Here is a 25,382-nt window from a genome sequence, read left to right as displayed (position 1 = left end):
TATTTTTACTTATATAATAATTATATTCTAAAAATTTACTAAACATAATTAATATTCTTTTTAAAAATTAATTTTTTCTCCAAATTTTTCTTTTCAATTCATCATTTTTTTATATTTTCCCCAAATTTTACCTCCATTTCTTTATTTATTTTTTTAAAAAAAAAACAATAAAATTTCTACATCAGAATTAGGTTCCCAAAAAGCAATTTCCTATTCCTATTGATTTTTAGGTACAGATGCTACCAATCAGAGGTTAGAATTCGACTATTGGGAGACTGAATTCTGACCTATGTTCGAAGCCATTTAGTTACTGAAGCATTTCAAATTTGAAGATGTATTCGATTTCAGTGTAAAATGACGAATATGGTATAAATAAAATGGAAGCATGGATAAAACTAAATTCTGCCTCACCTTTTTTTAAAATATGCTTTCTGATTTTTTGTCCAGAACGTATTTTTTGTGTTTTAGAATTGTTTTTTTCAAAATAGATTTTTTTTTTAATTTTATTTCAAATTTTTATTTGTAGACAATAATTTTTTTCTAATCCACTTTTTCAAAATGTATTATTTTTAATTTTTATTTCCAGAATAAAAGATATTTTTGAAAATTTAAAAATGCAGGTTCAAAAAGTTTGGATTGGAAGAATTTGCCATGTTCGAAAATGTATTTTGCTAGAGTGTGCTATTGGAGAAATAAAAAAACCCATCTATACTATCCCAGCAAAAAATAATTATAAAATATGCACTCTAAAATTATTTTTTGGATTACTAAATTAAATAATCTAAAGTATAATAGCTATTTTTTAAAATTTTAAATTAATTGATTTGTAATATTATACTCGACTAAACAATTCAGAAATATTATGAATTAACCCATCTAAATAAAAAGAGGAAAAATTTAAAGTTTTTTCATAATCCATAGAGGTGAATAAAAAAAGTAATGGAGCTGCAGTAAGTAAAAATGAAGCAATAGAGAGCCCAAACAGAGGAGGCCCAACAAAGGCCAGTAAACATCATATGCATTCTCCGTCAGCGTTGGTGGCAAGTTGAGTGAAAAGGATTGATTCCTTTTTTCACTCTGTTTTACCTTCTCGGAGTGGAAAAATGGATCGGAGCTCTTACCGGTCGGGAATGCGAAAATCCAATTCTAAACCCGACATATACTCAACCTTCGTCGTTCACGACGACGAAGACGATGACGACGACGGCGTAGACACTAACCGCCGGCATAAATCCGGTGGTGCGCAGCCACGTGACGATCCTTATGCGACCATGGTGTACAAAGACAACGGCCGCGACGACGATGACGACGACGACGAATACTCTTCTCTCCCTCCGCTACTGAAGCGCCTCCCCAAGGACTTCGGCGGCGGAGCGCCGCTAGACTACGATGACGATGATGACGATGCTGGCGATTTCGGCACCATGATCATAAAGAGTGACAATAGACGGCCTCGCGATCGGCCTTCTTCCAGCTTGGCTTCGCCGACGTGGAAGTCTCGGAGCTCGTCTCAGGCGAGTCCTCTGAACAGATTCGGCGAAGAGGACGACGACGGCGATGAGGAAGACGGCGGCGGATTCTCAACGTTCGTCGTTCGTTCGACGGTGAAGTCTAGCGAGAGAGAGTCAGTAAGCGGAACAGTTGTGCGACGGTCCTCCGGCGGTAGCGGTGGCGTCGGTTCGACGATGGAGAGAGCAGTGGCGAGCATGCAGGGGATGGGAGATTTTGGATTCGGAAAGCAGAGGAAGGGAAGTGGATCTTCGCAGAACGATGAGGGAAGGCATCAATCGATAACGACGAAGGTTTCGACGAGTTCGATTCCTGACAGTATTACCAGAGAGGACCCTACTATTAAATACGAATTGCTCAATGAACTTGGTAGAGCCACTCGAGTTTATTCCCTTAATTTTCATTTATGTCTTACTTTGCTGAGTTCATTCCTTTAATTTTTTCCATTTGTGTTATACTGTTCTGATTGACTGCGCATTGCGAATTGTTGTGGTGTTTATGTTGGGGATGATGGAATGCAGGGAAGGGGTCCTATGGAGCTGTTTACAAGGCAAGGGATTTGAAAACCTCGGAGATGGTTGCTATCAAAGTGATATCGCTATCCGAAGGGGTGAGTTTAGGTTGCTTTATGTCTAGATACTTGTGTTATGGTGTTTTTATTAGTTAGACTAAGTTTGAACTATTTGGATGACTTTTTGGATGGTTATTAAGGAGGAGGGCTATGAGGAAATCCGTGGTGAGATTGAAATGTTACAACAATGTAATCATCCTAATGTTGTCCGTTATCTTGGAAGCTATCAAGGAGAAGAGTATCTTTGGGTAAGAGTTCATTTTATAACCTTAGCTTGTTATTCATATAGCACTGCCTTTGTGAAAATCTTTGTATATTTAGAGTATTCTTGTGACTTTGGTTTAATGGTGACGTTTTTTTTTTTGGGCTTCGTTGGGGTTATGGTGGTGATTGGCTAATTTTTACTCTAGACAAATGCCTTTGACAAAAATGAAGAGAGATTGGCAAGATTGTTCTTTTTGGCTTTTGTTTGCTCTTGGTTGGTTCTTTCACAAGGACCCCCTTCTTAATTTCTAATTCTTATCTATTGTCTTTCTCTATGCTTCTGTACAAATTTGCTTGATTCTAGTTATGTTTGAATTTGCCTGTTAAAATATTTCTGAATTCTGATTAAGTTTTTGGCAGATAGTGATGGAATACTGTGGTGGTGGTAGTGTTGCTGATTTAATGGGCGTGACTGACGAATCATTGGATGAGGGTCAAATAGCATATATCTGTAGAGAAGCTCTGAAGGTATAGTTGATGGACTTCGTTAGCATTGATTGTTTGACTTCTACCAAGATTTTCAATTTTAAGTATTATTATTTTGATAGAATTGAGAGAGCAAAGTACTTCAATAGATTTGTTTGAACCAAGTTTTCTGCTGTGTCTGTATGTTATTTTTGTTTACTTTAGCCCCTAATTGTTTACCTAATTATGTGTAGGGTCTTGATTATCTGCACTCAATTTTTAAAGTCCACAGAGACATCAAAGGTGGGAATATCTTATTAACTGAGCAAGGGGATGTCAAGCTAGGTGAGTAAAAAAGTTATATGATGATTGTCATATTGTTTCTTTGCACTTGAGAACTATAATAGTAGTATGCACTAGGGGAGTTGATTATTTTATTCTTACCCTCTTCTCAAATGAATGTCAAATTCATTCATTAAATTTGTGTCATAATTTTCGCCTTGTATGCCTAGTTATCAAGTCGCTATGGTGTTTTAGTTTATGTGATTGAGATGTTCTAATAGAACAACTACTCTTCTGAATTGTTATAAGCTACCACCTAGAAGCTATAATGATATGAAAAAGTGTTTGGGGTAGATAATTTCCATTCTAAATAATGATTTCTGCAACATCAATGTGATCAAGTAGTTGGGTCCCCTTTACGGTCATAGTTAACTAATACTTCATACAGTTAAAATTATCAATTGAATGTTCTCCAATTCATCACTAAGTGTACAATTAGAATTACTTTTGTATTTTGAGCGAAGGCACTTGTTAAACACTAGGGAAGAGAGAAATATTGAGTTGAAACCTTGTGCTTTTGAGACAACATGGGTACTTTATTTATATTGAGAAAAAGGAATCAAAACAATAAATAGAGGAGATTTGATATCCTCTAATACCAAAGATATGATTTTTGGAATAAATAAAAATGTTCCTAATAATACATATATAACTCCTTTTTTTTTTATAATTATAGCACTCCCCCTCAAGTTGGATCATATAAGTCGTGTGTGCCCATGTTGCTGCAAATATAATTGATCCTCGGTCTTCTTAGAGACTTTGGTGAATATGTTAGCCAACTGTTCATTAGAGTTGATAAATATAGTGATGTCTCTAGACTCCAGTTTTTCTCTCATGAAATGACAATCCATCTTAATATGTTTGATCCTCTCGTGAAAAGACAGGATTAGAGGCAATAAAGGATCAACTTCTTATTTCTATAATTATAACACTTCCTCTCAAGTTAGATCATATAAGTCATATGTGCCTAGGTTGCTGCAAATATAATCGATCCTCAATCCTCTTAGAGACTTTGGTAAAAATGTCAGCCAATTGTTCATTAGAGTTGACAAGTCTAGTGATGTCTCTAGACTCCACTTTTTCTCTTATGAAATGACAATCCATCTCAGTATATTTGATCTTCTTATGAAAGGCAAGATTAGAGGCAATGTGTAATGTTGCCTGGTTGTCATATACAAGGTGCATTTGGGAACTCTTTTCAAATTTGAGCTCTTTGAGGAGTTGTTTTAGATATATGAGCTCACAAGTGACTAATGTCATTGCCCTACATTTTGCTTTTCTCTTGATCTTGCCACAATACTAAATTACTCCTACAAGCACACAATACCCTGAAGTGGAGTGTCTATTGCTTGGTGACCCTACCCAATCAATGTTAGAATACCCAATAGTTTGAGTATTTCCCTTATGTTCACAATGAGGCCTTTTCCCCAAGAGTCTCTGTAATGGTCTTGACAAGGAAAGTCTAAAAATTGACTAATTATGCTTATTGCAAAGACGATGTCTGGATGAGTCACATGTGGTAATTTAGCATACTAATTACCTTCAGTATCTCCCGGGATCCAAATATGGTCTTCCTTAGTCAAGTACAAGTTTGACACTTGGATTGGATCCATTGGTGTGTTCACAAGCTTTTACCATTTATCATCCCTATTCCTTCTAAAATTGCATATTTTCTTTGAAATATGACCAAACTAGGATTGAGAGAGGAGTACATTACAAACTATTTTCTCCCAACTCAACACCCACACACTCAGTCACACACACACACATACATACATATATATATACACACACACACACACACACACATATATATATATATAAAGAGAGAGAGAAGTACATTACAAGGGAAAGGTATACCCTATAACACTCAACCTTTAGGCTAGGTACATACTCCCAACTCCCAAGAAATATCTTTATGTAAACTGTACTATACAATGACAATCATACTTTTAATAGTTATACTGAGTTAGTTAGTGATAAGTTCTGAGGCACTTGGGGAACCCACCCTCCAAAGCTAGTTAGGTGGAATCTAGCACTTTAATACTACATTGAACATTTGTAGAACTTAAACACCCCATAATACGCAACTTTCCATCACTCGCTCCTTAGAGCTAATCTCTTGCTAGCTTTCACTCAAAAGCTAGCTACTAAGGGGGAAGAACCAAGTGCTTAAATATTCCACCAATCATCCCATGCTTTTCAATGTGAGACTTAAGCACCCTATAATGCTCAAGTTCGTATCAGCTAGGGTTCTAAGTCAGCTATAAATAGCTGAATCCTTTTTCTTTGTAATCAGTTTTCTGGAAATACAAATTACCTTATCATCTCTAAAGTTTTCGCTCAAGTATATTTTAACTCTAGGTTTATTGAGCAGGGGATTTTGGTGTTGCTGCGCAGCTTACAAGGACCATGTCAAAGCGGAACACGGTAGTTGATGTGTTAACTTATTTTTATTTATCAGGATTTGTATTCTTTACTTATTATTACTTGATTACTTTATTTGTTTCCACATATAGAATAGAAATGCTAATTGTTACTGATTTCAATCCCTATGATTTAGGGATTCATGATTTGCATGTTATGTATATAAATAAAGTGGACTGATAGTATTTCCTTTCAAGCAATTCATAATAAAAGCAGTTTCAACTATCAGAATGTTATTCAGTCTGATGAATGAAGCGAGGACTAGGAACTAGGAACATGGTTTTAAATGCTTACATGTCTGAGTTATAGCTAGATGCAAGATTATTATTCTTTTAATAAATAGCAGGGGGTCGTGAATAAAGTATTTTGATTTACATCACAGCATTTCAGTTTTGGAACAATATTAAATAGTTGGGTGCCATTAAGTTGCTTATTAAGTATGTTCTTTCTATCAAATTGCATCTTAAACGGAGTTGGAGATGGTTGTATTATATGCATTGCAGGGATATCCTTCTAGTGGGATTGGCTTTGAATACAAGTACACATATTTTGAATTAAAGAAATGATTTGGTTTATCATTTCTTTACTGATATTTTTGGGGCACTTGTTTCGGATTAAGTTACACTATTGTGGGACATATTCAAATCCCAGCCCTAGTTTCTACCACTTGTTATGGCTACACACACAGTTGTTTCTGTCCCATTATAGGTACTTGAAAGTGATATGAGCTTATAATTATATTCAAAGTATTTGCCCAAAAATTTTGGCTTGAATGAGGTGTTGTTTACCTTATACATGCCCTTTGAGAATTCTTGAAAATGACATGTACTCATATTCAAAAGAAGTTGACTTAGATTAAGGCCTCCTGCTTCTTAAATGGAGATGTTATTCTTTCTTTTTATCGTATAAGATTTTTTATTTTCTATTTAATGTGCTTATAGTTCATTGGAACTCCTCATTGGATGGCTCCAGAAGTTATTCAGGAAAGTCGCTATGATGGAAAGGTACTGTGTTTTCTCAAAATTGTGAACCTTGTTTACTTGGTTCCATTATTTTTTTTATTTCACTGTACTGCATCTTCTGTAGACAGTTCTAAGGTTAGGACATAGGAGAAAAAGTCGTTGTACTGTATTGCCAGAAAACAACATTTGAATATGTATATTTAAATTTGGACAAAAAAAGTTAATTTGACACTGGTGGGTTTCAAGATTCTTCTTTAATGCTACCTCATGGACCTCCTTCAAAATGTGAAAGTCACACGAAAGCTTGCACTAGAATCTGGTATCCAAGAAGCATTTCCAGTTTTTTGAGAATTTGACTTTGTTAACGTTCCACACTCTTGGCTGATGAGCAGTGTTTTGAGGCTTAGTATTAGGATTAACCAAAAGTATTTGAGGTTTTATAAGATGTAGCAGAATAAGGAATATATTGTTGTGTAACTGGATTCGATGAAGTATAAAGACTTATATCTAAAATGACAGACATTTGCTGTGTAACCAAACTTAAGACAGATTTAACATTGAAAAATAACAAATTTATTAGCACCACAACCTCTTACTGAACCGCCACCACGACTAGTGACTCGACCACTAGAGCCACCGTGATTAGTGAAACCGTCACGATTATCACCACCACTATTACAATACTAGCCATAGTAATCTTGAGTAAAATTCAGTGAAGGAGATACCAAACCTTGCGTCTCGTAAACATACCGAACAATAAATGTTTCATGACCATAAAGAAAAGCTTCAAGGCATGCGAATTGTTTATTCGCCCAAGATGAATACAAAGTTAATGGAGAGGATTAAGATCAAGAATTTAACATCAAAACTTTTAGTACAATTGACTTCGTGGTTTATCTAGTACATGGTTTAAACCCTTTATTTTATTTTAGAATCAGTAATATTTTGCTTTTATTTCTACCACAATGCATTGTTAATCAGAGTCTAGAGAAATGAATATTGCTAATGATAATGTTTCATATATGATGAAATTATTGGACTGACCTGTATTTTGATCTGGTTACATTTATTTAAATGATTTTCAGGTAGATGTCTGGGCTCTTGGCGTGTCTGCTATTGAAATGGCTGAGGTATATCCAGTGCTTGTGTTTTTAATTCTACATTTTCCTAGTAAATTGTTAGTTTATCCAAAGTAGGTTACCTTTTTCTTTCACTCTTTATGCTCCCACCTTGTGTAAGGTATTGTCAATTTAACACTTTCTGAGGTGATTTTAAGCCTATAAGGTGGTCTTAGATTTTCTGGGTTTGATCTTGACCCAACCTCACAAAACTATCTTGTAAGGGGAAGTTATCACTCCACTTAAATATTTTTAGCCATATCACTAGTAGATATGATACTAAACCACAACCCTTGAGATTGTCATTTTAGGCAACCCCTAAAGTGGCTGCAACTAAGGTGGGCTAGGGCTGACTGCAATTAAGGTGGCTTTCCGACCGACCCTTTCATGTCCAGGACTTTAAGCCTTGAACATAGCAAATGTAGGTGGCCCAACAATGGATCTAGGATAGGCTTTTTGTACCATCTTAGATTTTTTGGTTGCATCCTACTTCTATATTCTATTTTTTCCATATCACTAGATGATTTTAGAGTGAGACTAAACCACCGCCTGGAGATTGCAATTACGGCAACCTCCAAAGAGGTCACGACTAAGGCAGGTGATGGGTGACTTTAATTAAGGTGGCTTTGCCAACAGGTGGTGTGGGGAACTAATTATATTAGTTTAAGCCCAATCACTCTTTTGGATAAACAATCTTCTGGGTACCTCCTCTTTTTTCCTTTCTTCCATGAAGTTGAAGTTTATAGGAGTTACGTTATGAAGAAATTTCCAATCTTTACATGGGTTGGTTATTATTTGTGGGCTGGGCTATTATTTACAGTTTCAGATAATGCAATTGGATAAAAAAATTATATTAGGTATTTTTCCTCCTGATGTTTCATTAGAAAAATAATATTGTCATGCTTAGTGATGCTTAAAGTCTGTCACCACAATTTTCAGGGTGTTCCTCCAAGATCTGACGTACATCCAATGAGGGTTAGTAACTTCATACATATTTGGTATTGACTGTTGTTTTATTAATAACGTATGATCTCTTTTACCCCTGCCTCCTTAAGTAATATTCAACTTGTAATTTATGTTGATGTTCATAAAATGTTTGGATTATTTGTCATTTCATCTACTGTTATGTTTCTAAGAGTTAGTTAGGATAAATTTGGATATTTGAATGGGTGAATCAGGAAGGAGAAACATAAGATTAATTTTAGATAAATTGAAGAGGAATTGAATAGGCGAGTTCATAGATATTGTAATTTTGGATAACTGTATGGTGAGAGGTACTATGTGGAATATTGATTAGTCATGAAAGAGGATCTAGGTTTTATTTATATTAGAATTCGGAACAAGGCTGAACAGTCCTTGTATAGCAGCATGTAGCGACGAACTCTAAAATGCTATAGTTAAGGAGGCTGCTATATTAAATATTAGAATGCAACTAAATAATTTATACCAGCCATAATTGCATGTAGTAACTGAGTTTGTGCCTAACTCAACTTCACAAAACTAGCTTGTAAGGGGAGGATTGCACCCCATTTATATATTATAATCTGGCTTAATTCTGGTCGGTATGAGATCTTCAACACATCCCTCATATCAAGGAATACACATTTCAAGAATGAGATTAAATATTTATGGATTGTCTTAACAGGAGTCCAATAAGTGTGACATAAAAGCCCCAAAGAACTTGACTAAGATAGATTTTGAATGACTTGAAAAATAAAGAATTATTTTATCGATATCAATCACACAAATTACTTTCTCATAATTTCTGTTTGTAATTAACCAAAACCTTTAAAAGAAGGAAATAAAAATATGCTGAAATAGATATGAAGATATTTATTCGTACCTACTATGAAGATATTGAGAATATTTTTATCATAATAATATGCTATTTACAACACTTCCCCTCAAGTTGGTAAATGAATATCAATCATTTCTAAATTTCCTACAAGATCCTGTGATCTGCCCTGAGGAAGCCTTTACTGGAAATGTATGCCATCTAAAATCCTGTAGGAACATGTTGTAACCACTAAGCCTCTGTCAAGATTATCTTTGATGAAGTGCCTGTCAATTTCAATATGTTTGGTGCTATCATGTTGGTTGGGATTATGGAAAATGCACATGGCCGACTTGTTACACATTATAGTTGCACAGGGATGTAACCTTAATTTTAAGGTCATCAAGTATGATTTCATCCAGAGTCCTTGATACACACCTTGAACAAGGTTTGTGGAATTCCTATGTTCTGCGCTAGAACAAGATACTCTATCCTCTTTTTTTTGCTTCTCCAGGCCACTATACTTTCTCCAAGAAACATATTCTCATATGTAGATTTTTTGTCAATAAAAGAACCTACATAGGCTGCATCAATATATATCCGGAAGTCAAAGTGTCTCCTTTCATGAAGAATAACCCTTTTCTTGGGCTTGACTTCAAGTACTTACGAATTTTGTCAGTTGCTTGCATGTGTCTTTCTCTTTGATCATGCCTAAATTGACTTACCACACTAACTACATAATGAGCAATGACTGGTCTCGTGTGTAATAATTAAATAAGCTTTCCTACTGTCTTTGATATTGAGTTTTTTTTCTATAAGAGAGCTCTTCACTCCCAATTTTATGATTTTGTTCAATAGACACTCCTGAGGTTCTACATCTTAGCTTACATGTTTCTTTAAAGAAAACAAGTACATATTTTCTTTGGGAGATCATCTAGGAATATATAAATTTTGTCTTTCAGTGACTTAAGCATGTGGCAGCATCTCCTTTGCATATTTTCAAAATTGGTATTGGTCTAGTCTAATCCAAAATCCATTCAAAATTTCGTGGTATTATGATATAAGGAAAGAACCCTTTTTAGTATTAGACACCTACTCTCAAGGTCATAACCGGCAACAAAATTCTTTTATTATAGAAAATGTTTTATTTAAGTCATCCTAAATTTCTTTAGCTGAGAAATAAAACTTATAATTTCAACTAATCTCAGGAACCATAGAATGCCAGATCTAGGTCATAATCCTAACTCTCAAAATTAGGGTCATTTTAGAGACCATCAAATCAATAGGGACCCACCACATTTGGAAGATCATAAGGACTCCTAGGAGTAAATTTCGGCTCAGCCATCGAGGAAAAGATGTGAACAACAAACCGAAAAAAGTGAACTCAAATTTGAGATGAACAGGATCTCACCATCCCATTGAGATGAGCTCATGGGATCTTTGCAACCTTTTCTATTGTGGTGGCAACAGGAGTTGTCAAAACAAGATGTGTGGGCTACACATGTTGATGCTTGTCGTGGCATGTGGCGTTTCTGTTGGTGACTTGATGGTCGGTGTTGTGATCACCTATTTGGAACACACTTTTCTACCCCACCACTGTCTTCAAGGACAACGATACTAGCGGATATCAAGCCCCCGAGATTGGGAGCTCTTCTTCCAATTTGATTAATTAGATGAATAAATATTATAAATAACGATGATGCTAATTAAATTTCCTGTATTTGTAACAATCAAATTCTCTTAGAAAAAGGAATTAAAAATTGATAGAATGAATGTGAAGATTCTAAAGATATTTTTTTCCTAATTACTAATGGAGATATTATGATATTTTTATCCTAATAATACCTTATTTACAACAAAGAACAATAAAGAAAAACTTGCTATCACCCAAACAAGCTTAGTAACTAGTTGTTGAAACTAGGGTAACACTTTTTAGAATGAGTATGTAACGCCTTCCTTATTAATAATAAACATTTAGTTATTGTATTTTTTATTTGGCATTTCTAAGGGCATGCTCTTTTTACCCTCTCTTTTCTTTGAGGGGGTTCAATTTATAATAATGTATTTTTTTTCTTTTATAATTGTAGGTTTTATTCATGATATCAATTGAACCAGCTCCGATGCTTGAGGATAAAGAGAAATGGTTTGTTTCTATAGTCTATTGTTACCCAAGCTGTACCTTTACTAATTTTTTAATAAGTGAGCTTGAAGAGTCACCTATTGATGATCTAGAAAGAAATCTAGTTTAGATAATCCTAATTATCTTTTTCCATGTGCTATTTATTATGTTTTATGCTGTGCTTATTTTGCATTTTTGTAAAGCCAGTAGTGTGTAATTGCATGCTGCAATTCTTCTACTATACAATTTCTGCCTTTGATACTTTAATGTTAATGAGATGATGATGAATGGAAACCACTTGTAAATTTGAAAGCATTACTTTCTATCTTGAATTGAATTTCTGCCATTGATACTTCATTGAAAGCTTTACTTTCTATCTTTAATTGTATTTTTAGCTAGGTGCTATGTCTTATTAGTTGTATTTCTATTCTACATGCTATGAAGTCATGTACAGGCTAGAAACTCATCTATTAACCCACATAAATAAAATTCTGTACATTCTTTGTTCCTTCCCACTTTGTAGTTCATGAATATGGCACATCCATTCAAATGGCAATACATTGTTGTGTTGAAGTGTAAGATTACAAAGGTTGGTGCATTTTAAGGAGGCACAACTCCATGTACCAAAAATTCATTATGATTTCCTATCTTGATCTTAATGAGATTTCTTTTCTTAACCCAGAAACAATAAAGCTAGGTTGGTGCTTTCTTTGTCTAATGATATAAAATGCAACATAAACTACCCTGATTATATTTGCTAGCTAGGAGTGACTCTAAAATCCTATTTTCATGATCTGGTGGTGTATGAGATAATGTCTCTAATTAGTAATGATATCTTTATGCGATAATGATTTGAATTTGAATTTCTCTCTAGGTCTTTATATTTCCATGATTTTGTTGCCAAGTGTCTAACCAAAGAACCTCGGCTCCGCCCTACTGCATCTGAAATGTTGAAGGTATGCTTAACGATATTGTTTCGGGTGAAGTTTAATGACTATTATTGGGAGTCATAAGTTTTTTAAGCTATCTTTATATGTTAAATGGTTGAAAAAAATATAGCAATAGAGACAGACAAAGAAGAGAAGAAATCAATCTATATTTTCAGACATTTAACAATATCTTGATAGACAGAGATTTCCAAATGGCAAGATGGATAGTTGAGATTGGAGAGGCTTATTATTTGATTTTTTTTTTGGCTGCATATTATGCTTGGTATATAATTTAAAGTATTAAGTCTTCTTTGAATGTATATTTACTTCTACAGCAAATTTTATTCTTTTCCCTTGGGAGATGCTTAAATTGCACGACCTTTCCCACTTGTTTTAAAAATTATACTCTCTCGATAGATTTTGTCTATTTTGTTGTGATTGAATGTTAGCCTCTTGTCTTGGGGTTCCATTTTAACCTAATTGAACATTAGCCTCTTGAGGTTGTTTGAATAGTGTTTTGAAGACTGTTCTGGAAAACTTTCACAAGCTTGATCAAAAAGGATTTTGAATTAGCCCCCATCTTTTCTTCAAAAAAGGAGGAGGTTGCTCCATGTAGACTTCTTCATAAAGATCACCATGAAATAAATACAATCTTTAAGTCAGGCTAAAATAGAGTCCAGTGGTGAATAGTTGCAAGGCAAAAGAAAAGTCCAATAGATGTCATTTTGGCTATAGGAGATAAAGTGTCGGTATAATCTTCACCATAGATTTCTGTTTCCTTTGGCAACCAACCAAGCATTATAGAAATCAAAGTTAGAGGTCCTTTCTAAGTGTGTAAGACCATAAGCACCCAATAATTGATTTGCTAGCTAGAAGAGGAGCCAATTTCCAAGTACCACTACTTTGAAAGACACATTTCATCAATCATTGCTCGTTGCCACTTTGGGTTAGATAAAGCTTCATCTGGAAACTTAGGAATGGGAATAGAAGATTGAGTAAAAACAAGTATAATGTATGGTGGAAAGCCAATGATAATTGAGGTTTATATAATGTGGAGGGTTACAAATAGAACATGTACATCTTCAAATAATAATAGGTCAATTGTTATCAAAGGAGACCAGATATAGTGGTGAGGAAGGATCAAACATGACCATCATATTGTTATCTATTGAAGATGGGTATCGTATTGGAATTTCAATCCATGAACGATGTTAATATACCTAAAGAGGTGTTGGAGAAACATCATGAGTTATGGTAGAGTCATCTGGTGGAGATGAAGGAAGATTGACATTGGAGGGAAAGTGACATATGTTGTCATTAGAAGGAACAAGTGTATAGTATGAAATGAACTCAAAAAAGGGGACATTAGCAGACACAATACCTATGAAGATTAGTAGAGAAACATCATTACCCTTTTTTAGAATGATGATATCCCACTAAGACGCATTTGAGCAACCAAGGAGAAAGTTGATCTCGACCAGATGTGATGTTATGTAGAGGAAGTCCGTATGGAGGAGATTGAGAGAAAGGATAAAGTGTGGTACCTGATCATTATGGAAAAATGGTGGCATTCAATTAATCGGATAACATGCTGTAAGAGCAATGTCCTCCCAAGAATGGTTAGAAAGATGACTTTGAAGAGGTGTTTGACTCCATACAGGGGTTGTAATCTAATTTTGCACTAGGACTCAACCTCTTGTCAACTGTCAAATACAGATGTTAATTTATCCTTGTCATTAAATTTACTATTTAGTTATGCTCAAACTTACTACAATTAGAGTTTTGTATCATGTTAGACCTGCAGTTTTTAAGTTCCTGTGATTTGAGTTATATGTAAATTTATTATACATATAATCCTCATCTGATTGATCAAGACCCACTAATTGAGATGAAAGTTACTGATATTTTTCTTAACTTTTTTTTTTCTCTTCCCAATTTTTTTCTTTCAATATGATATGTTTTTTAGTTTCGCGTATTAAATCAGAGTGGTAAACTTGATTCTTGTTATGACTTGAAAATGATAATAATCTAAATGTGAATGATTATATAAGGTGTTTCTAAATTCAGCATAACACAACATATAATAATGAATTCTAAGGCAGTCTGGTTATCTAGAATTACTAAATCCTTTGAGCGATGGCTGGTCAAGCATGAGCTTTATTTTGGCTGGTTCTTATAATAGGTGACTAGAAAATTCCAGACACATGCCTCCATTGTTTCCAAATCAATTTGATTTGCTCCTATATAGTTTGTAATGGCATATTTAAACTTTTTTTCAATGCTGTATTTTGTATAAATAAAAGTTCTTTTCTATTGCTGTGCAGCACAAATTCTTTGAAAAGTGGAAAAGTGGATCTGCTGCTATGTTACCAAAATTAGAGAAGGCAAGGGAAATCAGGGCCTCAATGGCTTTGCAGGTGCAAACACTTACTCCAGCAGCATCAGAAGATCAGGTATGGCAAAAACTCCTTCCCTCTCATGCACATCTACGCAGCTTGTTCCATCTACCTTCTACATTGTAAAACTATAAAGAAAGTAATTTCTATGTGAAACACAAGTTCTTAATCTGAAGTAGCCCATGTTAGTCTCAGATGTTGAAGAATATGGAATGTTATTCTTGTTCTGATAATACATGGGTTATATATATATATATATATATATATATAAAGAAGCTAGAGGCAAATCCCATAACTTGTGGGTTTTCTATCAGAGAAAAAAGCACAAGTAAATCTCTTTGACCTGATTTTGGGGATACAATTTGTTATGGAATGTTTTCTAAAATAGCTGACATGTTCTTGTTGTCGTTTTTTCTCCAGTTAGTTTCAAAACCAAACGATGAATATGGAGACACTGTTCCATCCAGACCTCATAACATTGGTGTTGAGGGAGCTGCTGATTTGTCATCACATGGCACTATGAGGAAGCTACATAAGGTGGAAGATGTAGACATGAGTGAAGGTCTGTGATTCTTGCATTTTTCTTTGGATTGACAATTTTTTTCTCAATTTTGATTATCGCGTAATGTTAGAATGTTTGTGGTGCATGTGTATGTGTCTAAAAAACATTCTGATATTATTCAGAGGAGCATGCACTTAAATAGAATACAAAGACTTAATAACTGAAAATCCTAATTTATGATGGATTTAATCTATTCTTACACTTCTGGATCCATGATCCTATATAATAAATATAAAATATACTGTCAGCCTATTAATCCTCCCAATCATGGAGTATAATTAAATCTCGTAATTATATAATCAAAACTATACAAGGAAATATTAACTGCAACATAAATCATGGGTTTCAATAATGTGTATGCATTAGAATCTCTTGGAAGTCGACTATTATATATAATATTTGTTTCTTTAACAGTGTCTGAATGTTTATCTTACTTTTGTACCTCTTCAACTGAACAATTTTATACGGTTTCCCTGGATGTCGTGACTCGTGCTTACTATGGTTTATAATTGTTTGGTTTTGATTGTTAAGATTTCCTGCATTGACAAATAATATAGGCAAAATACTCATAAGGCTTGGACTACCCTTCCCTTTTAGCTAGCTTTTGGGTTGTATTAAGCCCTATTATTTTCTAATAATTGTATTATTCATTGTTCAAGTACTATAATTTTTCTGAAGTGTTACTGAATAATCTGGGTGGTGTGTAAATTTAAAGAATTTTCTTGTTATGCCACACCACATGAGTTACAGACTCCAGTTGATATAATATGCAAACCAATGGGGTTGGGGTTTACTGGGGTAAACCCTGTACTCAAGTTCCCTAATCCTTGTTCATCCATATGCCTCATATTGCCTGGCATATTTGATTGGGATAGAAAATAGGGAATGGTTTTGAATTTTCTCTTTGGTTGAAAAGACAAAATGAAAAGAAAAGGTACGGTATGGTAAGAAAGAAAACTGTAGAAAAAGAAAAGTTCACAATTTTATCTTTCTAAATTAGACTACCATTTTCTTCCTTTAATCCATACGAAAGATTAGAGTTCTAATTTATTTCTTTTCTAAAATATATAATTCTTAAAATTTGATGAAATGGAAGCTCTTGTTTTTGTTTTATTTAGGGGTGAATATTATGATTTATGTGGATTATTTCCAGGCAACTTTGGCACTTTTATAGTCCATGCAGATGAGTTACATCAGAAGACTACACAATATGCAGATTCCGCAGTTTCCGACTCTGCTGTACCCAGTGGCACGGGAAGCAGATTAGCTAACTCTGGGTACTTACCTGTCTGTTTACCTTCACTGCCTATATTTTTTATGAAAACATTTTTCTTTTATTCTCTCGCACTGACTTTCAAACAGTCTTAGCTTTGCTAATTTGTGTTCTTCATTTTCATATTATAGTTGGTCCCCTCTCTTTTTTTCATTTCCCTTGTCTTAACGTAGTCTGCTTTCTTTGTGGTTAATCTTTTAGGATTGAGAATCAGAAAGTTGATTTTATGAACACCACCTCTTTTAGAGGATCTAGTGCTACTACCAATACTATTCAGTCATCTTTACCTTATGCTAGTGATTCAACTGAGCAGAACCTCAAAATCAAAGGCAGTTATCGAGCACCAGCTGGAATGGGTAGTGATATATTCAGGAGTGAAACTGGCAGCCGTAAAGCATTTGCTTTACAAGATAAGGTATTTTTGTGATTTGATTTGTACATCTGATGTCTAACTGGATTCTGTAAGGGATATCACTCTGTCTGAGCAAAATTTGATGTTTTTAGTTATTAGAGGTGTTGCCTCTAGCTTTTTTAGAATTATATTTTCCTGTGTCCTTTGTTTGGCAGATTTCTAGTCCTTTTCGTTTCTTGAATTAATTGTCCAATCAATTATGTATATTCTGTCCTTCATGAATGTCTTGTGTGATTGCAGTGTCAGACTTACCTTTTTACTTCAATTTCTGTGCTAATGCAGCTTTGGTCCATTTATGCTGCTGGTAATACTGTGCCTATCCCATTCTTAAGGGCAACAGATATATCACCTATTGCTCTCTTGTCAAACAATGTACTTGGTGGTCTGCAACAGGATACTGGTGGAACCGGAACAGTGGAAGCATTGCAAGAGCTTTTCAGTGGTGATGGACAGTCCAAGAAGGGCCGTAGAGGACTAAATGAGGTAACTTTGTGTGTTGTGCAAATGTGTGCATGTATGTAATGTATACATGCAGTACACTTGTTATGGCCATTTATGTTGGTATGCCAATTGATGCAGCAGATGCCTCTTCCTCAAAGCATTTACCAAAGGTTGACATCAAGTTCTACACTTATGAATTTGGCACAGGCTTTAGCTTACCATAAGATGTATGTCTCTTAAACTTTTGATCAGCAAAACTTTTACCATTTCTACGTGAACAAAATTATTTTAATTTATTTGTGCAAATGCGTAAATAGGAGAACTGTACCAGATTTCACCTATGAGCGTGTCAATTAAGCACACTATTTTAGGGCTCGTGACATCTAATGTAGTGATTCCTTTCAGCTCCTCCTATGTTGATTATTCTTTTACCTAATTGTTTTGCTTGTTGTTAGGTGTTACGAGGATATGCCATTGCAAGAGTTGCAAGCGACCCAGGAGCAGCGGACTATTCAAAATCTCTCAGACACACTTCGAACCATACTTCGGTTGTAGGTAGGTAGCATATCTTGCGATTTTTTTGTCCCCTACTTTTATTGGCCTCAAAGATCACAAAATCATTCTTCTTTTTGTCGTAATCATTGATATAAATATATATATTCATACTAATCGATGGCACATAAGCACCAGATGCCTTTTATTTATTATACATATTTTTAGGTGTATGATTGTGTAACTAGTACCACCAAAGTTTTACTGGTTTCTTTTTCGTCCTTTTTCTTAGTTTTGTTAAGTAAACCCTAGAAGAATAGGGTTTTGTAAGCTGCCAGATATTTGTATGTAAATAGTGTATGCATGTCTTTCAACTAACATTGTTGCATTTGTGCACGTTGTAGTCACTAGTGGGAGTTTTAAAGAAATTTAAGAATTTTGTGTACCATATTTCAATTTGGATGGATGGATGAATTAGTTTCATTCAGTGGTTACATATTTGTTTCATAAATCAGGATTGAGAGATCTCTGTTCAAGTTTATGTGCGGACCTTTTATTTTTCAGATGAATAGGGATTTGTTGTTAAAAAAACCCCAAGAGTCCCAGAAAGTGAGGGTCTGGGTTGTGGAATTTGGGACCAAGCATTTTTAATTTTGAAGATTTTTTTGGAATAAACATTCACAGGTCTCAAATTATTAGTATACCATATATAATCTAAAAACCAGAAGGTCGGACTATGAAGACAATTATTTAGGACAGTAGAGATTTCTCAATTTCAGCTGGTTTTTGTAAAAATGGTAAGCTTGAAATAATCAATGTGTTTTCAGATAGGTGTTTTACTATTTTTTTTTTTAAAAAAATTCTCATTTAGTTTCAAACATACTTTTTGTAATTTATTATTTATCATCGGATTACACGTTCTGCAATAAATACAATTCCGGAAGAATTTAAAAGGTTTATTTATGGAACAACTTGGGTGAGTGATTGTTTTGGATTTTTTAGACAATGAATGGAGCATAATCCGAAATATGTAATTCAAAATTATGTAAGAAAATCATATAATTTTGAAATATATATTCTGAAAATTGTGTTTTCTGAAGTAGCTACTACATAATGTTACTTACATTGCTATAAGGATATATCTCCTCATGGTTGTTTGAATTTTACATAGCGTGTGTTTTTTAGTAAAAACTTTTTAAGAATAAAAGAAAATAAAATTTAACTTCTTTATAAATTAAAATTAATTTATATACAACATAAAAGTAAATTTTAAAAAAAAACTCATCCAATCAAGTGTTTAAATAGGCTGAAAGCAAAATAGTAAGGTACCACTACAATAAAAATGAGATGTCACAAAATGAGAAAGGGTAAAAATTATAGTTTAAAAATTTGGGAAGTAAAGAAAAGTTTCAATAATTAATTATATATATTAATTTTGGAATGATCTTATTTAGTACACTATTTTGATGGTAAACATCACGTTCTTGTATGGATTAAGAAAACGAAAAAATGGTAAGAAAAATGAAAATTTATCCCCTACTTTAATTTTTTCCGTGTATGCGCATTTTAAATTTTAAGGAAATAAAAGTAAATAAAGAAAAATTTCTGCATTTTGTATTTATTCAACTTGTAAATAATTTGATTTATTTTTTTAACAACTTAAAAATATTTTTTATTATTATTTTCCGGCACAACATGATTATTACAATTTTTTTATTTACAAAATTTAAGTTTATGTGAGGGAAGTCTTCTTTACTAAGTTTCTTTATAAGTTCAGTTTTAATAAAAGTGAAATAATAAAGAGGCTATTCATAAACTCCTAATTGTGTACATCATTTATCTTATTTTGATTTAACGAATTTAAATAATGACAATAAATCTAGTGGGAGAAAATATTTTATTATTAATTTTTTATTTTCATCACCGAATACAAAAGAAAATTATTTGATTCAATTTTGGTATCTATAATTATTTTCAAGTATTTTATCCTTATTATATTTGATGAGAAAAATTATCTATAAATTGTTACTGTGAATTTTTTAAAATAATATTAAATAATCTAGGTTTTTAATAATTTTTTATGGTTTGTAATTCCTACAACATTTTCGAAAATAAAAAATTCAAATTGACGAATAAATATAACTAAAGAAAAAGTAAGCAATGCATACATAGCACAACTAAGAATTGTCTCATATCTTACTCCGAAAATTGAAAATAAGTAGAGTAAAAAGTCTCCTAATAAAAAAATGTGCTTAAGGTACTGTTGTATTTATATTTTAATCATTAGTCACTATGCGAAGTGATAAATTTTAATCACTATTAGTACATTTGAAACAAATAGTAAAAAAATGTGTTTACATATAGTTCTTAATAAGGGTGTATTTGAGTAACTCTAAGAAGCATTTTTATAAATTTATATCAAATAAGAGTTTATCTATAAACGTGTAAGACTTCTTAAATAAATTTAAGACTAAGTTATAAATTATTTTCATAAACCAGATTAATTTCTTCAAATAAGCTCCATAAATTAGGATTGATAATAAATGTTGTCTTATTCATTCATGCAATCTTTGATTTATACCAAAACTAATTGTTGAAATTTGAGGTAGAAGGTAGGAATAATTGTTTTCAAAGTTTGAATTAAAAAAAATTAAATGAATTATAATTTTATTATTTATTTATTTATTAATTAAGATGAATTAAAGTACATTTTTCTGCATATCATATTATAGATAAAATAGAGAAATATGTAAAGAGTGAAAGATTTGAATAATGTATCACAGTAAGGAATCAAACATAATAGATAAATAAATATAAGGTTGTTATATCTCCTTTTGTCATCCTTTCCTTTCTTAAAAGGATCATGAGTAATCCAACCTTTGCTTTTCACTACATGAGTATCAATTTCTAAAATCATAAAATGACTTTCCAATCGTAAAATTCATAATAGAACTTTCTTTTCCAAATTCTACATTTAGAGTCAAATTTAGAAAAACCTTTCAAATTATAGAATTCATAATACAATTTTATATTATGAATGCTAGAATTCATAATATAACTTCCTGATGGGAGTTTCTTCCTGCACCCCAACATTTTTGTTTTTACACTTCACAATATTTTAAATTTTGAAGTTGATCTTCACCTTTTATTTAAAATCGGGATCTTAGAATATGCTACGGATTTATTAATCTGGAAATGAATCATGTTGTTTTTCGGATAAAGGGGTGTTCTCGAAGCAAAGTTTGCATAAATTGTTGATTTCTAAATTGCTGAATCTAGAAACCTAATTTCTATTACGGATTGGTGGATACGAAATGATTTTTTTTCAATTATAATTTTTTTAAAATAATGTATATTTACTATTAGATTAGAATATGTAAAACAAGCTAGAAATATGCAATTTTATATTGCAGAAATCAAATCTCAACTAAGATAATAATTGGGCTTACAGTCTGAACATCTTTCAAAATTTTCAAAAGGCAAATTCTTCCTACACCATAGTAATTCTAACCTATACTCTATTTGCCATTCAAAATGACAAAAATACTTTCGACCTTAAAGGCTGTAGATCAAAATATATTTCTGAAATTTCTTTTTCATAATAGATTTTTGGATTTAAATTTTTGGAATATATTTTTGAATTTTGAATTTTTTTTTCTATAACAGATTTTGTGTTCTGGATTTTATTTTTTTTGTAATGTATTTTTTTCATTTTGAAATTTTTTTAGAAAAGAAATTTTGACTTTTGAATTATATTTTTTGAATTTTCAAATCCAAAATAGAGAGTAATTTTGGAAAATTTAAAAGATGGTTGGGTGCAGGTTGAAATTGATATGATGCAGGAAGAACTTGCCTTTTCAAAATTACTCACTATTTTGGATTTAAAAATATGGAATTCAAAAGTCAATTTTCATTATGAAAAAAAAATTCAAAATGCAAAAAAAAAAAATCCACAGAAGAAAATCTGGAACACAAAAATCTGAAAATGTATTTTGGAAAAGCATTTTTTAAATTCAAAAAGGTGTTTCAGAAATACAAATGCAGACAAAGATTTCAGAAGTTTCTTTTTTCACACCCATTTCATTTAAGTTCATTTTCATCATTTTGTAAGAGCATTTTCGTCATTTTAAATGAGGGTGCATGTTGAAATTGTTATGGTGTAGGAGGAATTTGCCTTAGTTTGGCTGAACGGGCCTGTAGGCCCATAAGCAAACACAAACCCTACGGTTTTATGTAATTATAAACACCACCAAATTGTTTCATCTCGATCTCTGCATCGTTCACGATTGCTCTCTCTTTTTTAGGGTCGCTTTGTTTTTTTTTTTTAAATTTGAAGAATTTTAAAGTGCAAGTTCAGCTTCTTGAATGGATCTGATAACCCTACGGTCCAATCAATCGTTTTTCATAAACTTGCGAAATCAAATTATGCAGTGTCACTCGTCTGAATTTGATTTTTCTGTGATCTTTCAGGCCCTTTATCACTGCAATATCTCATTTCTTTCTTAATTGCTTTAATTTCTGAATCTGCTCTTTGAATTTTTTTGATTCAAGCAAACACACTCTGTCCCAAAACCCAAAACTGTGTTGACACCAATGTTTTGAGGCAATGTTTTTGTTGTGTTTCTACCATATATATGATTCACATATATGAAATTTAACAGAATAAATTTTAAATTAAAAGAAGTGTTTTTACGTATATACGACCAATATGTATGAAATTTAAAAGAATAAATCAATAGAATAATTTTCTAATTTTATAATTTAAAAATATTGTCTAATTTTATAATTTAAAAATATGTATTATATTTTAAGAGTTGTAGTCTAGAGGCTCCGACACTCTTTAGAGACATTCTTAAAGACATATAAGTCATTTAATTTAAAAAATATTTGTTTACTTTTTAATAATTCTAATAACAATAATTCTAATAACAACAGTTTTAACACATTTTAAAAAAATACCATTATCACATGAACAAAACTCATAGTGAATCAGGAATTTGCATTTGCAAAACAAGACTGAAGAGATGGAGAAAATACAAGTGTGTTATTGATATATTTACATATATTATATTGTTTCCTTGAAATAAAATAATAATAATTTTTTATTTGCAGTAACCGTTTTAATTTTATTTTAGTAGGAATCACTCATTTCCCCTTTTATTCATATTTTTTCATTATTTATTTCGTATTTTTTTTCTGTCTCATAATTTAAACGCACCCTTTCTGTATGAAACTGATTTTGAAAATAAATTAGTATTAAGCAATTTTTTTAGTTCAAAGCCTTATCTTGAAAACCGTCAATAAAATAAAATATTAATATAAAAATAAATGAGAAAGTAATTATATATACTAGTGGGAACACAAACAAGAATGCATCCGCATTTCCATTTTTTATTTTTACTATTATTATATGTATATTTATATTTATTTAAATGAAATATAGATTTATGTGTATTTTGTATGTATGAGAGAGCTAGAGAGAATGAGAGACACAGAAAACATGAAAATATGTTATTGCGTTTTTAAGAGATTTGAGAAAGAAGAAAGATAAAGTAAGAAAGAGCGAAAAGAAAAAAAACGGTAATAATAAAATCCCAGAAATTCAAGTTAGAAAACAGTAAGTGGAAATTGAAGAAATGGAAATTGAAGAAATGGAGATATATTTTAAAATATTAAATTAAAAAAAATTTCTACATTCAAAACATTTTTAATATGTTTTAGAAAAAATAGAAAATGACAATGCCCATAATACAATAATAAAATTAAATATTAATATAAGATAAAATAGAAAAAAAATTGAGATCATAATTAAAGAATCCCCTTCACATATAACATATTTTTTTAAAACATCATAAAAGAGGAAACGAAATGTTTATTCCATTAAATATTCAAGCAATTTTTATTTTTATATTCTCCACCTAGAGTATTGTTTACATTAAATATAAGATATGTTTAAACTTTCAACAGATTTTGATATTCATTTACACATATAGTTTCCTTTTATGATATATGTAGAGTTTACGTTTTTTTAAAATATAATTTTCTTGAGTATAGATTCGAGAAACATAAAATATTTATATTCTAAAATTGTAAAATAAAATAATAATAATTTTTCTAATACAATTGAAAAATAATTGAAGCAATCTATAACTTTTAAGAGAAATTCCTAATATTAATGTATTTTAAAAGTTCAGAAATTAAAAAGATTTGAAATTGTGCAATTGGTGGAACTTTCTGATTTGCAGTAACCGTTTTAGTTTTAGTTTTTTTTTTTGTTCATATTTAAAACTCTGATAGAAATTAGGTTTCGTATTTTTGGATTTTGCGAGTGACACTGAGTAAAGGAAATGGAATTGGGCATTTATGAGATCAGTAACTGAGTGTGGAGAAGATAATGGACTTCGTCGTGAATTGAAGATGGTGTAACTCTTGGGCTTATGGGCGAAATGTATATGACAATTACTTCCTGCCCCCAATCAATTATGATTCGTATAATTTTTAAAATTCCCATTGTGCCCTTCTTTTTTTCATTTTGAAAAATAGTATATGGTAAGGTACAGAGGAAGTTCATTGTTGTGGTGAAGCTTTGCTTTGAGTTGCAAAAGAGGAGGCTTTAACGGAGTTGTGCACGGACGTTTAATGTAAGGTGTGGTTGTCAAGTTAATGAGGTAAGTAGACATTTGAACTCGTTTTTGGTGTTTCGTTCGAACTGAGCTGGTCCTGGATATCGGCATCCGAAAGTCTGGTTTTTGCATTACGGATGTCAAAATTCGGAAGTATGGTTTGTTGCTTCTGGACGCCCATGTCCGTAGCTGAAAATTGGCTTACGGAAGCCATTAATCAATTATGGATAAAAATATCCAGAAGCCATTAATCAATTACAGATCAAAATATCCGGAAGGCAATAATGAACTATGGATAAAAATATCTGGAAGGCAATGATCAATTACGGATAAAAATATCCAGAATACACAACTCAATTACGAATATAAACATCCGGAAGCCATGTGAGTGTACCTTGACTTCTTCAACGATGGTTCCTTCTCTAACTTCCGAACCTGACCGTGGTGACTGCTGCTTTGCCTACGATGATGAAGGTAACTGACAGTGATGCAAACGAACGGAGACGAAGGTGGATGACGGTGATAGTTGCACCTGTGGCTACTGGTTCACGCATAAACGAAGAAGAAGAATAATAGGATTGGGTGCAGATCACACTTAAGGTATTTTCAAATTCATTAAAGGTAGTTTAGTCTTTTCCTATATGCGATTGGGTGTCAATTCAAAATGATCGGGTGCAGGAAGAATTAGCCAAAGTAAATTTTATTAAAATAATTTTTTAAGTAATAAAGGAAAAGAAAGCGTGGGAAGTAACAAAGAAAATTG

General features: G+C 32.4%; 1 protein-coding gene across 4 annotated transcripts; it reads left to right on the top strand.

Moving 5' to 3' along the window:
• The first annotated feature begins 1,027 nt into the window (after positions 1–1,027).
• LOC137806360 (serine/threonine-protein kinase 1) lies at positions 1,028–18,444 on the top strand. Of its 4 annotated transcripts, none has more exons than XR_011080334.1 (19): positions 1,028–1,878; positions 2,031–2,119; positions 2,221–2,328; positions 2,705–2,812; positions 3,004–3,094; positions 5,469–5,521; positions 6,460–6,522; positions 7,566–7,610; positions 8,538–8,573; positions 11,460–11,515; positions 12,366–12,447; positions 14,745–14,873; positions 15,237–15,378; positions 16,532–16,655; positions 16,853–17,066; positions 17,346–17,367; positions 17,457–17,546; positions 17,646–17,731; positions 17,960–18,444. XR_011080334.1 is itself a non-coding variant. In XM_068606416.1 (18 exons), the coding sequence occupies exons 1-18, from the start codon at positions 1,104–1,106 to the stop codon at positions 18,057–18,059; spliced, it is 2,502 nt and encodes an 833-aa protein (XP_068462517.1). In that variant the 5' UTR covers positions 1,028–1,103; the 3' UTR covers positions 18,060–18,444. The 4 variants fall into 4 exon arrangements, 2 of the variants coding, with proteins under 2 accessions (XP_068462517.1, XP_068462516.1); XR_011080335.1 differs by having other exon boundaries at positions 1,030–1,878; positions 17,643–17,731; XM_068606416.1 differs by having other exon boundaries at positions 17,346–17,546.
• The last annotated feature ends 6,938 nt before the right edge of the window (positions 18,445–25,382 follow it).

Source organism: Phaseolus vulgaris, chromosome 3 (assembly GCF_000499845.2).
Source record: "Phaseolus vulgaris cultivar G19833 chromosome 3, P. vulgaris v2.0, whole genome shotgun sequence".
NCBI lineage: Eukaryota > Viridiplantae > Streptophyta > Magnoliopsida > Fabales > Fabaceae > Phaseolus > Phaseolus vulgaris.
Note: the sequence above shows the minus strand (reverse complement) of the source record. Positions and strands in the feature narration are given on the sequence as shown.

Bases quoted from the DNA above. Each gene is read 5' to 3' on its own strand.
- LOC137806360 (XM_068606415.1), top strand. From the start codon at position 1,104: ATGGATCGGAGCTCTTACCGGTCGGGAATGCGAAAATCCAATTCTAAA. The intron at 7,611-8,537 runs GTATATCCAGTG...CACAATTTTCAG, and splicing joins CTGCTATTGAAATGGCTGAG to GGTGTTCCTCCAAGATCTGA. The intron at 14,874-15,236 runs GTATGGCAAAAA...TTTTTTCTCCAG, and splicing joins CAGCAGCATCAGAAGATCAG to TTAGTTTCAAAACCAAACGA.